This window comes from Mustela lutreola, chromosome 17 (assembly GCF_030435805.1).
Source record: "Mustela lutreola isolate mMusLut2 chromosome 17, mMusLut2.pri, whole genome shotgun sequence".
NCBI classification, from domain to species: domain Eukaryota; kingdom Metazoa; phylum Chordata; class Mammalia; order Carnivora; family Mustelidae; genus Mustela; species Mustela lutreola.
In genome coordinates this window covers 38,344,922-38,359,453 of record NC_081306.1, presented here as the reverse complement: position 1 = coordinate 38,359,453, position 14,532 = coordinate 38,344,922, and the positions used below count along the sequence as shown (strand labels likewise).

Genomic DNA, 14,532 nt, shown 5'->3' with positions numbered 1-14,532 from the left:
ACACGGCCCTGCACCACCACGCCTCTGTTACAGGTGGAAAAGCGCGGTTAAATCAATCAATGGACTTAGAGCGCCGCGCAAAGGAAGCCCGCGGAGCTTCACGTCCGGCGCGCGGGCGGGTGGAGCGCCAAGCCCAGTGAGCGTTCAGTGGTGGGCGCGGCCGCCCAGGTCCGCGCGGCGGAGCGCTGGGCCCCAGGTCCGGGGGCGGTCGCAGGGCCCGGGGGCGGGGCCTGTGGGGCGGGGCGTGCCTCCCTCCGCGCGGGCGGGCCGCGCCGCCAGGTGGCGCCCTCTTGAGAGCCAGCCCTCGCGGCCGCCTGCGCTTGGCCCCTGCGGGCCGCCGTCGCCGCGCTCGGCATTCCGCCGCCGTTCGGCTCCGCGGCGACGGGCTCCCGCTGCCCTCGGTGGCGCCGCACTCGCACAGCCGAGAGCCCGCTGGCCGGCGGCGGCGGCAGCGATGGCCCCCTGAGCGGCCCGGAGCGGGAGCGGCGGGCGGACGGGCGCCGGGGTCGGCGGGCGGAGGCCGGGTCGCGGCCTCTTTGTCTCGGCGGCGGCGGCGGCGGCGGGCGCGCCCGCGGGGCCCGGGGCGGAAGTCCCGACGCGCTCCGGGCGCCCCGGGCCGCAGCGGCCGCACCATGAGCGACATCCGCCACTCGCTGCTGCGCCGCGACGCGCTGAGCGCCGCCAAGGAGGTGCTGTACCACCTGGACATCTACTTCAGCAGCCAGCTGCAGAGCGCGCCGCTGCCCATCGTGGACAAGGGCCCCGTGGAGCTGCTCGAGGAGTTCGTGTTCCAGGTGCCCAAGGAGCGCGGCGCGCAGCCCAAGGTGCGGCGGGCGGCCGCGAGAAGGAAACTCCCGCTTCTTTCCCGCCCCTCGCGGTGACAAGCCTTGGCCAACCACAGACCCTCTTCCCACCGGCGGCGCCGCGCTCGCCCCGGGCCGCGCTCCTTCGCAGCAGCCCCAGTCCACCTGCTCTGGCTTCCTGAGCATTGCTCGGCTGTGGGCCTGCTTGCCGGGCGTGCGACAGCCCGGTCTCGGCGGTGCTGCAGGAAGAGACGTTAAAGGCCTGTAATCGAGTCTCAGACCGCTGTAGGTCATCATCCCGAGGGCCCCAGGAGGATGTCGAATTCTGTATACTGACATTTCCCGGGATTAACAGAGTTCTTCCCCCTGGGACCCAGGCTTTAGAGGGGTGAACAGTTCCCAGGGGGAAAATAGGATTATTTCCTGTTTTCTTACCGTATGGATTAGTGCGCACGTTAAAGCTAAGTTTCTTACCGCTTCTCTTGGATTTCTTTTTGCAGAGGTTGAATTCACTTCAGGAGCTCCAACTTCTTGAAATCATGTGCAATTATTTCCAGGAGCAAACCAAGGACTCTGTCCGGCAGATTATTTTCTCGTCCCTTTTCAGCCCCCAAGGGAACAAGGCTGATGACAGCCGGATGAGCTTGTTGGGAAAACTGGTCTCCATGGCTGTGGCTGTGTGTCGGATCCCAGTGTTGGAGTGTGCGGCTTCCTGGCTCCAGGTACTACCCGAGAAATAGCCTTCTCCGGAGAGGCTCTGAAGAGGAGTTTAGTGCCCCTTAATTGGATTTTGGGAGAGGCATTTTCTGTGTTATCTCCTTGGTGTCACTGCCCTGTCTGCTAATACTCCACACCTACGGTTAGATATGGGTAGTACCCATTCCTAACAAAACTTGTTTGTAATGGTAAATGAATTTAAGAGAAAAAAAGAAAGTTCTTCATCTCCAGAATAAGCAAAATATCATTTTTCCTTGGTTGAAAATGATATGGTAGGATTTTGAAAACAGCTATGCATAATGTGGCCTCAAAGATAGATTTTTTTTTTTTAAGTAAGTAAATTACACAGTCAGTAAGCATGTGAATTGTTTCACCTTGTTGCAGGGTGACAATACAAAGATCCCGGCTCTTCTTTTTTTTTTTTTTTTTTTTTTAATTATTTTTATTTATTTGAGAGAGAGACAGTGAGAGAGAGCATGAGCGAGGAGAAGGTCAGAGAGAGAAGCAGACTCCCCATGGAGCTGGGAGCTCGATGCGGGACTCGATCCCGGGACTCTATCCCGGGACTCTGGGATCATGACCTGAGCCGAAGGCAGTCGTCCAACCAACTGAACCACCCAGGCATCCCGATCCCGGCTCTTCTAATGGGTGTGGCACATGAGCCTTTTAGAATTTTTTTTTTTTAAGATTTTTTATTTATTTATTTGACAGAGATCACAAGTAGGCAGAGAGACAGGCAGAGAGACGGGGGAAGCAGGCTCCCCACTCAGCAGAGAGCCCGATGCGGGGCTCGATCCCAGGACCCTGGGATCATGACCTGAGCTGAAGGCAGAGGCTTTAACCCACTGAGCCACGCAGGCGCCCCTAGAATGTTTTTAAATATCAAACAATATCAATATATTTGGTGTTAGATGGTATTTTGAAAGATTCATTTTTTGCTTTTGTTGCTCAGAGTCTTTCAAAAATTGATAATCCACGTAGAGTAATTGTTAACTCAGAATTGAGATTAACATGATTCTCAGCTAAGCTAAAAGAATTTACCATGTTCAGTTTCACAAACTTGCTTCATTCTCAAGTACTTGAAGCCTTTGGTGTTGGGTTTGTTTCTCCAGTTTATGTAGATGTTTTCCTTGAAATCTGTTTATCCTCAAAATTTGGCTAGAAGAAAATATACTGTTCTCTGTGGCACCCAGGTAAGTCTCAGTGGAATCCGTACCTTAATTGTCACCAGGCTGGTTTCTGAGCCATCTGAATCGATCACGTGTGTTGTATTTAATATCACAGTTACCTCTGTCCCTTCATCAATCACCTAGTAAAGTCAGGCTTCACATCTTCTAATTCATCACGTAATTTCTCATTTCTCTCTCCTGATGCTGTCGCGCTGGCTTTCTGGCAAAGCAAAAGCAGATGTCAGTGACAGGAAAGGGTCCTAGTGGTTTGAGCCAAGATTTGCCACGCTGGGGCGAGGGGCTGCAGCTTCCCATTGGGGAAGGCGGGATGGTTGGTTTGAGGTGGTGGGGGCCGAGTTCAGCCCGAGGGAACAATCTGGCTTGCTTTCTCCTTGTGGTTCTCCCCACCCTCCACCTCCCTGTAGGCCACATCGGTGCCCTGGACCTGGAGCATCCTGAGCAGCCGTGAAATGTGGCAGGAGCTACAGATTGGCCTCTGATGGCAGGGGGGGGGGGGGGGGGGAGGAAAAAAGCAGGGGAGGGTGCTGATAGAGAATTTGAGAGTATCACAGAAACCTGTAAGAGTAGGATCCACTGCTCCAGAATCACAGGGGCAATCCCAGACTCTCCATGAGCTCTTTAAAGTGGTAACACCTGCTCATTTTTGTCTTTGGAGCCTCACCTGGAGGGTCACAAAAGTTGTCATTTCCTCACCTGAAGTCGCAAGTTACCTTTCCTAAGTGAACTTCAGAGCAAGTCAGCAGGCCTTTCTTGTAAAGGGCAAGACGGTCCATGCTTTAAGTTCTGCGGATCATATAGTCCGTCACAAGCAGTCCCCTCTGCCCGTGCCGGGTAGGGAGCAGCCTTACACAGTCAGCAAACAGCCAAGCGGATGCATGTATCAGTAGAAGTTGCTTTGCAAAAAAACCGGTGGCAGGGTGGATTGGGCCTGTGGCCTTGGGTTTGCCTCGACCTGGCTTCCGAGTGAGCTCTGAACATCTTTTTCGCCTGTTGGGAGCGGTGCCGCCAGCCCTGGTGGTCTCCTCCACGCGTACATCTTTGTCACCCGTGAGCTCATGACGCCTGTAGTTACATGCACTGTGGCTTCTTTCCAGAGGACGCCTGTGGTCTACTGCGTGAGGTTAGCCAGGGCCCTCGTGGATGACTACTGCTGTCTGGTGCCGGGATCCGTGCAGACGCTGAAGCAGATCCTCAGCGCCAGCCCTCGCTTCTGCTGCCAGCTCATTACCTCCGTCACCGCACTCTATGACCTGTCATCAGGTAAACTCTAAACAGGCCGCTGAGGTCGCTCAGGTGACTGCCACTCTTCTTCCCACCGAACACCTAGGCGGAAAGCCCGGTGGACGCTCTGGCCTTTTGTTTTTTCTCTGAAACGTGTGTTTTCTTTTAGGCTGAAGGGGAAAGGAAGGGACCGCCTGGACTTCTGGAATTTGCCAGCAGGGAGCTTTCCTAGTGCCTCCCACTCGGCTGAGTCAGGGACCGTCCCGAGTGGCAGGCAGCCTGCAAATGCTGGCGTCTCATGTCTGGGGAAGACGTGGCTTTCTCCCCAGACGTGATTTTCTTTTTTCTTTTTTTTTTTTTTTTTCAATCCCTCACTTTTTATTTTGGAAAATAGCAACACTTCAGGAAGGTAGTGAGACTATTAGAAGTTGCGAGACTCTCACCTAGATTTCAGCCCCTGTTAACACGTGCCATGGGCTTTCTTGCCCTTCCTCTCTTACACACACATTCCAGAACATTTGGTTTTCCTGAACTTTCAAGAGTTTGTTAGCAACATCACATACCAAGTACTTCAGCGTGTATCTGTCCCCCGAGAACAAGAGCTTTCCCTTACGTAATCCTGGTACCGTTATCTTGGAGCCTGAGAAATTAAACATCGAGGGAATTCTATTATTTCTTACATATCCTGTCTTCAGCTTCCTTAAGTGTCTCAATAATGTCTCTTAGAGCCTTTTCCCTCCCTTGCTTCGAAAGGTCAGGAGAGCTCAGGATCCCTTCAGGGATCAGACTTTACAGAGTTGTCATGTCCCTCTGATCTTTTTAAGTCTTGAACAGATGAAGCATTTAAAAAAAAAAAAATCTCTTAGGACATTGATGTTTTTTGAAGAGCCCGGGCCTGTTGTTTTTCAGAGTATCTCTCGATTTAGATTGATCAGACTGTTTCCGTATGCAGGGTTCAAGTTCAACATTTTTGGCAACAACCCTGCCTAGGCGGTGATGTGTCCCGGGCATATGGCGCCAGGAGGCACGCATGTCACTTCCACTTTGGTGATGTTTTTGAGGCTTTCTTGGGAAGATGCCAGGTGAAGTCCTCAGGGCAGCCAGCAGATGGCATTTGGCTTCAGCTGGGAGGGGCCCGTGTCCTCTGCCCCCTGTCCCTGTCCTGAGCATCACAGCCTTCTGGTCCGATCACTTTATACAGGCTCTGAATAAAGAAAAGCAGTACAGGTTGACCAGCTCTGTCTGAATTAGAGCAGGAGTCGCAGGCCTGCGTTCACTAGGCTCTGCTGCTTACTCGTCTCCCGCAGGGGTGGGTTCCGGGGAACATGGATTGACCGGGCTTTGCGGAACAGCGCATCCTTTCACATCTGTGTGCCCATGTGAGCCCCACGGCCCACGCGGCCCCTGGGGAAGTTTCGGGCCTCACCGCGGTGAGCGCTTTTTCTGCAGAGTCGGACTCAAAGCCCACTCTTCTGTTTCAGGTTCCTCCTCCTCTGCCCACGGCTCCTGCCGCTTTGGGGGTTGACAGCGTCTTATCTCGGTCTGATAGCGAAACCAGCTGCTGGGGAGCCCTCAGCAGCCCTTCCGTTTGTGTTCAGTCCAGCAGCTCCGGGATCATAGTTGATTCTCCTTTTATTTCTACCTTTCCCCGCCATGCTGTTCAGTTTTTTTAGTTCTCTTAGCAACGTTTGTGTGGACAGAGTGCGAACACGGAATTGTGTATCACAGTCACAAGTACTTTCAAACTGTTTCTGTCCCGGCAACATGCCCCTGGGCTGGGAGGCAGATGTTGTGAGCGGTGGGTGCCCTGCTGTTAGAGTGAGCCCGTTCCCTGGCGCTCTCCTGCAAAGGCTTTCCCAGGGCTGTTCCTAGCTGGGAACAGTAGCAGGCCCTCTGGTTTCCTGTAGAAAAGGTTTCCTTAAACCCACTGTACTGCACCACGGTTTCATTTCCAAGCCATCGGTTATTCCAGACCTTCAAGGACCAGAACTGCCCTTAACACTGGGGACACATTAGACAGCGCACAAAAGGCGGTCATGTTCAGAGCATACCGCCAGTGTTCTGGAATGGAGATGAGGCGCGGTATTTTTCTCTTAAGCCCCTTTGCCCGTCTGATGTGTCAGGGATGTGATTTCATGACCACGTCATGGAGGTATGACAGACATACCAAAAGCTGTGCATCTTTAACATGTCCAGCTTGTTGAGTTAGGAGGTGGGGAGGTCACCAGGCACCTGGTGGGGGCTGTAGAGGCGGAGCTGGATTCCGCAGTCAGGATGGTGACTAATGCTGCTCTTGGGGGCCTCTGGTGACGGGAGAGCCCTCCTGGGGACTCTGTGCTTCAAACCCACAAGACAGAAGCAGCTCACCTCAGGAGACAGGACCTCCTCTTGCCTGAATGGTGCAGAGACTTGGGTCACACGCTCCCTGGGCACCAGACACACGCAGCTTCGGGCTCTTGGAGACGCCTCCACTTAGATGGGGGTGGGTGCTGGACGCGTGTATGAGACTGGCATTTCTCATGCACAAACCTCTCCGGGGGGCTCGAGGGGCCAGACATGGGCTCCCCCAACATTTATTTTGCCAAGTGAGAACCACAGGTGACAGTGGTTACCTACCGTTGTCCTCATTTATAGCAGAAGGGCAGGGCCAGTCGAACTCCCAGTCAGGAGGTCGGCATGATCTCAAGTGGGGAAGAGCCATGTTTCTGGAGAAAGAGGATCCTCTGCCCACACGTGTCCCACTCGCCCTCACTCCTCTCTCGTGCTTGTCTCTGGCCTCGGCATCCCGGAAGGGGACCCATCTTAGCTCTCCGTGAGCAGGGGGCCGCACCGCCCCAGAGACAGAAGGGCGGGGGCCCAGTCCCACACTCACAGATACCTTCTGGGCGTTGTGTGCCAGGCCCGGGGTGGGCAGTGCAGCCGGGTGGTCGAGAGCCAGACCCTCTGGGGCCACGTCTGGGCCCACCAAACACTTTTCGCGAGTCCTGGGAGAGAGACTTAATATCACTGCGCCTCCTGCCTGTGATAACAGGTGGTTGTTGGTGGATTGAGGTGATCTGTGGAAAGGATTTAGACCAGTACCTGGCTCATAGACCCCAAAAAAACGGCAACACTTGCTTTGTAGAAAGTGCCACGTAGAGGAGGTCAGGCTCTGCTTAGACAAAGATTCCACATCTGCGGCTGGGATGGCTCTTGGCCACCAGCTGAACATCCGACCGCACCCTGAGCTGCTCTATGAAGGCCACCGCAGCCGTCACTGGGCCACAGAGGCGACACCAGCAGAAGGACAGACACTATGGGAAGGGCTGAGCTGTGGTGGCAGTTTGGGACATAAAAAGTGTGGGAATTTATTTAAATTGACCCAGGGGACAAACTTCAAAGCTTGGTGGAGTCCTAGAGAATTGTTTATTTAACAAATATGTTTTTAAGCCCTACTGTGGCCAGACAGTCGTGGCCCTGGGGAGAATCCCCAACTAAGACAGGAGTCCCAGCCCTCACGAAGGCAATGTTCTCGGAAAGGGGACAGAAAATAAACAGCACATGGTCTGAATGTCGGGAGCTGGGTACCATGCTGGTAGGGGGCCCCTCTCCCCAGCCGCCGCAAGTGTTAGGGTTAGGGTAAGTGGTGTCACCAGGGCTGCAAACCCATCTGACTTAAAGTGTCTTTGTTGGCAGATGACCTCATCCCACCATTGGACTTGCTTGAAATGATTGTCGGCTGGATTTTTGAGGACCCGAGGTTGATTCTCATCACTTTTTTAAATACTCCGATTGCGGCCAATCTCCCGATAGGATTTTTAGAGCTCACCCCGCTCACTGGGTTGATCCGCTGGTGCGTGAAGGCCCCCCTGGCTTACAAAAGGAAGAAGAAGCCCTCCCTGTCTAACGGCCACGTCCCGACCAAGGTTACGAAGGACTCAGGAGGGATGGACAGAGACTCCCACCTGTTGTACTCGAAACTCCACCTCAGTGTCCTGCAGGTCCTCATGATGTTGCCAGTGCACTTAACCGAGAAGAATCTCTATGGCCGCATGGGCCTCATCCTGTTTGACCACATGGTCCCGCTGGTAGAGGAGATCAACAGGTTGGCAGATGAACTGAACCCCCTGAACGCCTCCCAGGAGATCGAGCTCTCGCTGGACCGACTGGCGCAGGCCCTGCAGGTGGCCATGGCCTCCGGGGCGCTGCTGTGTACGAGAGGTGGGTGACTCCCTGGCCCCGGGCCCTCCCGAAGGAAAGCAGGGGTTCCGGGACGAGTAACTCGTCTCTGCCTTTTTTTTACGATCTCTTTCCTCTTAGCACAGGGGACTGGGGTGAAGTCGCAGAGCGGACCCAGGTAGAACGCTGGCCGTGACGTCTGTGCGTCTCCTGGCTGCTTTGCCCAGGACTGGGGACTCCTCCAGAGTGAGGAGGTCACCTTCTTTCCTCGTAGAGAACCTTATCTCTTTTTAAAGATTTTATTTATTCATTTGACAGACAGAGATCACAAGTAGGCAGAGAGGCAGACAGACAGAGAGGAAGGGAAACAGGCTTCCTGCTAGCAGAGAGCCCGATGAGGGGCTCAATCCCAGGACCCTGAGATCATGACCTGAGCCGAAGACAGAGGCTTTAACCTACTGAGCCACACAGGCACCCCTAGAGAACCTTATCTTTTCCTGTAGCCCCGTTTTTATTGAGGCATAAGTTTCATACAGCACAGTGCCCAGGTTCAAGGACAGGAAGCATCCCCAGTACCTGTTTCTGGGTCCGTGATTCTCCTATACTTCAGTGCTGGAAGGCTCCCAGTGTCTGATAAACACCTGTGCTGGTTTAGGGACTGTGCACTGGCAGACATTGCCTCTGGCCCCAAGCAGCGGTCACTGTGGTGCGGTTCCCACCGCGCCTGGGGCATCTGATCCACTCTGCAAGAGCCCTGCCTCCAGGCCCTTTCCCTGCTACCTGACAAATGACCAATAGACCTGCTCGCCTTCTTGAGTCACGTATTCAGTCTGGGGCCTAGTTGTTAAAGCAAGAATCAAAAGAAGAAAGAGCGTAGTTTCTAAGCGATGCTAGGAAGTTGTAGTTAAGACACAACTGCTGTCCAGCCAGCATCCTTGAAAAGATCTCAGTGACAGTTTCCCCTTGTTGTCTCCAGTCTGTTCCTGATTTTGTGTCTCCTTGATTTCAGATGACCTGAGAACTTTGTGCTCCAGGCTGCCCCATAATAAGTAAGTGTTCTCGAAGGCATTGGCCTGCGGTGGGGTGGGGAGGGGTGGGGCTCTTGTCCTGGCCTCCTCGGGGAGAGTTGGGCTGCAGGGTCTGAAGCTTCTGTATGTCAGGAGCCCCCTCGGGACCTGACGGGGGATAAGATAGTATGACCCACAGGAGAGAAAGCCCAAGTGGAGAGTACATCGAAGAGGTGTGGCCATCCTGTCCAGGGGTCCGGGGAAGAAACCAGACCCAGCTCGGAGTCATTGACCGCTCGCTAAGTTAGCATTTGTGGTTCGTGGTGACTTTGACATTTGTGCATGCACACAGCCCGTGACAGTGTGGGTGGCGCAGCCCTGTGGAAAAAAACCCCTCAGAACCACGGCCCAGGGGCACCGCATGTCATTTTAGGCTTTGTCGCTGGGTGGCAGCACTGAGTGGCTTCTGAGTGTGATTGTCCCTGGTTTTCCCCAAGGCTGTGGCAATTTCTTCACCTGTCTCGGAGCCTCTCTTTCCTCCCTGGTAAAGCTGGGGGGATGATGCGCCTGTGTCAGAGAGTCGTAGTGAAGACTAAATGCGGCGCTGTGTGTCAGCTCCTGGCCTGTTTGTAAGTGGCACTTATTGTCATCATTTGGGAGAAGCCCTGCGAATTATGGGGAAGAGCAGGGCTGTGGGGTCACACGGCTCCTGGGGAGAGGTCCAGGCTGGTGTCTTGCTCTCTGTGTGACCCTGAGCGGTTTCCTGGACTTGCACTGCCTTGCTTTGTAAAATTGAGAAAATAATCGTTCCTGTCTCCTGTCCCCCTGCCACTCCTGCCTGCTAGGATTTTTGTGAGGATTAGAGTGAAAACACAGAAAGCCCTCCGAACAGCATTCTTGTCTTCTTGCGTATCTCAGAAGCAGCAGCTGCTGGTCCACTTACTGTTGTCATGACGTCGGAATGTCCCTTCCTCTGATTAATTTCACGGACACTAAGAAGCAAAAGCTGTGTGTGTGAGAACGTTTCAGGCAAATGCAGAATCATCAGTAGCAAAATACCAGAGGCAACCTCCCCGGTGGGAAGCATGGGGATACTTAGTAACTTAGGAGAGATACATCTGAGGGACAGAAATTATGTATCCACTCCAGAGAGTAACTGTGGCCACTAAGTGAGGGAGAGCTTGTAGCTGAGCACACAGCTCCCTCCTGGTGTGCACGGGGACAGAAGCCGACGGAGTGAAGTTCATAGGATGACCAACATCCTCCTCTCTGCAGAGGCTCACGTTGGCCTTTATCAGCTGGGGCTCCGGGGCCAGTGGTCTCGGACAGCGGATAGAGGGCAAGCCCGCCCGCCAGGCCCCCTGCGGGGTCGGTGCTCACAGCTGCCCAGGGCCAGGAGTCTGAGCACGGATGACGGGCTGACCACAGGCATCACCCAGGGCCAGAGGAGTGGCCAGGAGCCGGCTCACAAGCTGATGGTGACAGTAGTCGCGGCCCGAGGACTGTGCGCTCTTATGCAGTTGGAGATCTTGGTGCCAAGGCCTTGCGGCTTTGGCAGGTGTCTGGGCCGAGGCGGAAACCAAGTGGGTAGAGTGTGTGGGTCCTGGAGGAACAGAATGGGCCGCTTGGCATATTTTGTCAGCAGAATGGACAGCTTGCCCAGAGAGCCACCTGTCCCTCAGGAGCCCACAATGTTCCTTTCTTTCTTTTTCCCCTGGCATCTGAGGACATCATTACTGAGTTGGCAATTTTCTGCTCCTCCTGCAATAATCTCTCCGTACTGTTTCCTGTCTCTCTGCACAGCTGTTATCTAATGTGTAGCGTTTCAGGCCATTAGAGCAGGGACAGGGTCTAAATCCTTTCTTGTCTTAGCATTGTGACCAGGGGTCCCCCATTGGAATCCCAGGGAAACGTCTTCACAGCCTGTGCTGGGCCCCATCCTGAGTCATATGGCCCAAAACCCACCCTCCCAGGGGCAGCCTGGCAGCTACGCAGGGAAAGGCAGGACACAGAGCCACTTGGAAAATTTCTTTGACTTCTGATAGTAGTCTCTTTTCTGTCAATTTTCTTTCTGAATAGACTGGAAACTTCTTTTTTTTTTTTTTTTTTTAAGGTTTTATTTGTTTATTTGATGGAAAGAGAGAGTGCGAGAGGGAACACAGCAGGGGGAGAGGAAGAGGGAGAAGCAGGCTCCCTGCTGAGCAGGGAGCCCAACACGGGACTCTACCCCAGGACCTGAGATCATGATCTGAGCCAAAGACAGATGCTTAATGACTGAGCCACCCGGGCACCCCTAGACTGGATACTTCTTGAAACCCCTTTTATCTCTGGCAGGGTGTGCAGATTCAACAGAGCGCATGACTTAAATTTTGCTTTTGTAATGCTCTTCTTAGATTTGTTTCTGTGTTTGCTTATTTGGAGTGACTTTCTCACTGTGAGTTATTTAAAAAAAAATACATGGTAACATAAATGAAAAGGTGCTCCGGGGGCGCCTGGGTGGTTCGTTGGTTAAGCGTCTGCCTTCAGCTCAGGTCATGATCCCAGGGTCCTGGGATCGAGCCCCGCATCAGGCTCCCTGCTCAGTCGGAAGCTTGCTTCTCCCTTTCCCTCTGCTGCTGCCCCTGCTTCTGCTCTCAATCTCTCTCTCTCTGTCAAATAAATAAATAAAATCTTTCTAAAAAAAATGTAAAAGAAAAGGGGCTCCAAAGAGCTTTAGGCCACTAGAAGGCACCAACTTTCTTCATGCCTTGGGTTTACTTTCTGAGCTCCTCCTGTGGGCTCTGAGCACCAGACTTTATCTTCAGGGGTGGGAGGGGTGAGGGTCAGTCTGCAGAAGACTTAGCCCCCACTGCCAGAGCTCCAGGTAGGTGGCGGCCGGTGGCCAGGGCAAAGTGGCCTGGGGTTGTTCCTGGACCAGCAGGGTCGCGTGCAGGGAAGGTGTGGCCTGGTGAGATGAGGATTCCTCCGGGTGAATGATGGCTGTGAACAGGACCCGGCAGGCAGATTTGGTGCTGTGGCGAGAGTGACTTAGATGCTGCAGAGACACAGAAGCCAGCCAGAGCCACGGCCCTGGGTTGTGGCTGGAGAGCAAGCGTAGTCTGTCCATCTGCAGGGGAGAAAGGGAAGAGGCAGGGCTAGGAAAGGAGGCTTCTGTCCTGAAGAGGAGAGGGCCCAAGAAGTTTCTCCGATTAGGGCGTGATTGGGTATTCGGAGTTGGCCGCAGGAAGTGGGCCCGCTAAGGCCTGCGAAGCGTGTGGCGCTGGGAGACTTAGGAATCTTTGCTGATTTCGCTGGGAGGAAATGTGGGATTGGCGAGGAGAGGGCCAGGCAGAGGGAACTCTTCAGGGAGTTTTAGAAGGGACCAATATTGGAAACTGAAAGGGATTCCAGGAGGAGGGCGGAGGCCATGGGTGTCCTGAGCCACCGAGCGCAGAGAACAGGCCTGTGGAGGCACGTGGCACCTAGGGCTTGGGGTGGTCATGGGTGGGAGTTGGCAAAGGGGTGACTTGGGTCCTCCCGCGGAGACCCTGGGTGTGATGCGTAGGGCTGGAGAGCGACTGCAGAAGGCTCTCCCGGAAGGGAAGGAGCCGGTAAGCAGGAGGGTTGGGAGCTCCGCAGAGGGGTGGGGAGGGTGGCCCCTAAAGCTGGGAAAGGGCCGGGTCCAGGCCTGGGCCATCCCGAGGGCAGGGCCTACACCCTGCTTACGTGTGAGCCCCGGAAAGGCCCGCGTTCATGTGTTGTGCCTGGAATTCATTTGGGCCTCAGTCATTACGAGTGACATTGGGCGCCCTGTGGCCTGCCGTACCTCTTGCTGCCCTGCCTTGGTCATAACCCTCTTAAGTATAGGTGATTGGGCCTGAGCCGGATGTGGGGGTCTCCAGGCCCCAGACACCGAGCCTGTGCCCAGAGCTTCTGTGGACTGCAGCCCTGTCCCTGCCTCGCCTTGGGCACCTGCCCTGTGGTTTCCTCAGTTCCTTCCGAATTGTCGCCTGCAGGATCCTGCTTTTCCTACTGCCAGCCCTTCCTCTCTCCTCTGTCTCGGGCCGCTCTCAATCCGGCCACCTCCAGGTCACCTCCTTCTGCTCCAACCCCCACTCCCTACCCCAGCCATAAGCCACCCCCATCTGTCCCGAGTTGACATGTTCCCCCTCTGGAAACTTCCATGTACTGTGCCTGCGTCTGGTGCATCTCCCAGTGCATGTGTGGGGCCACCACCGTGCCCAGACCCTCTCCCCCTTCCGGGGGCCGCCGCGTCCATGAGGGGACAGGCCAACCCGACCGCCGTGTCCCTAACCCCTGTTCTTGTCTTCACAGCCTGCTCCAGCTGGTGATCTCGGGCCCGGTGCAGCAGGCGCCCCACGCAGCGCTGCCCCCCGGCTTCTACCCTCACATCCACACGCCCCCGCTGGGCTATGGGGCTGTGCCGGCCCACCCCGCCGCCCACCCTGCCCTGCCCGCACACCCGGGGCACACGTTCATGTCGGGCATGACCTTCCCGTTCAGGCCCATCCGCTAGGCCGGCCCCGGTGCCACCGAAGGGCAGTGTGCCTTCCGCCCGGGCCGAAGGAAGCCTTCCAGAGGAAGGGGGAGCCATGCCCTCGAAGAGGACCTTTTCAGGCAGCCGGTGGCCCCTCATCCCCAGCAGGACTGTCTTGGTGCGGGCGTTACGCGGCATTGCAGTCCAGGGGGCCTTCTGCCGGGTCACGTTCAAGTCCGGATGGGACGTGTGGAAGGAAGGACGCAGCGCGCGCCCAGCCGTGTGGGCGTCCTGCGGAGACGCCGATTCTTGGAGCCGGTGTCTGTGGGCCGTTTCAGACGCGCGGGGAGCCCATACTGCCCCGAGCACGGCTGTGATGAGCAGCATTTGCAGGTCCCGCTGGTGTCTCTGCGTGTGAGTGGGACGGGTCCCTGGGAGCTCTGTGAGCTCGAAGCTGGGCCCCGGCGTGGGCCGGGCAGGGAACCGGGCAGGGGGCCCCAGCCCAGGAGCTCCTCTGTTTTATTGAGGTCTAAATTTTCCTTTCATATGTTCAAATAAATTTTTTCTAAACAGTTGTATAGACCCGATGGACTATTTTTACACCATAGTCGGTGTGAGCGGCAGTGGTTTCCTTGTGGGTCTGCAGTGATGGGGTAAGAGGTTGGAATATAATTGGAGGCGCCGCTTACAGAAGCACCGCCGGCCTCGTCCCCGCCGCCCTGCCGGCCCCCAGGACTCTGTCTGCTTCCCTCTGTGCAGTGGAAGCTCTCTGCTTTGAGTCCTCATTTCCTAGTTCTGGGAAGGCACAATGCCTGTAGCGATGACACGGGACCCCCTTGGGCTGGAAGTGACGCAAGAGAGACACTTAGAGCCAACAGTGAGCAATGAGGGGCTGAGATGAACTTGGCGGGATGACATTAGCCTTGTGGTTTGTCTACCCTACTGTTCCCGGCCAAACA

At 55.3% G+C, this 14,532-nt stretch overlaps 1 protein-coding gene across 3 annotated transcripts; it reads left to right on the top strand.

Annotated features, from left to right (window-relative positions):
• The first annotated feature begins 346 nt into the window (after positions 1 to 346).
• Positions 347 to 14,148, top strand: INTS15 (integrator complex subunit 15). Of its 3 annotated transcripts, none has more exons than XM_059154263.1 (6): positions 347 to 794; positions 1,304 to 1,525; positions 3,805 to 3,970; positions 7,607 to 8,131; positions 9,099 to 9,138; positions 13,411 to 14,148. In XM_059154263.1, the coding sequence occupies exons 1-6, from the start codon at positions 633 to 635 to the stop codon at positions 13,610 to 13,612; spliced, it is 1,317 nt and encodes a 438-aa protein (XP_059010246.1). In that variant the 5' UTR covers positions 347 to 632; the 3' UTR covers positions 13,613 to 14,148. The 3 variants fall into 3 exon arrangements, with proteins under 3 accessions (XP_059010246.1, XP_059010245.1, XP_059010247.1); XM_059154262.1 differs by having other exon boundaries at positions 348 to 824; XM_059154264.1 differs by lacking the exon at positions 347 to 794 and adding an exon at positions 844 to 1,088.
• The last annotated feature ends 384 nt before the right edge of the window (positions 14,149 to 14,532 follow it).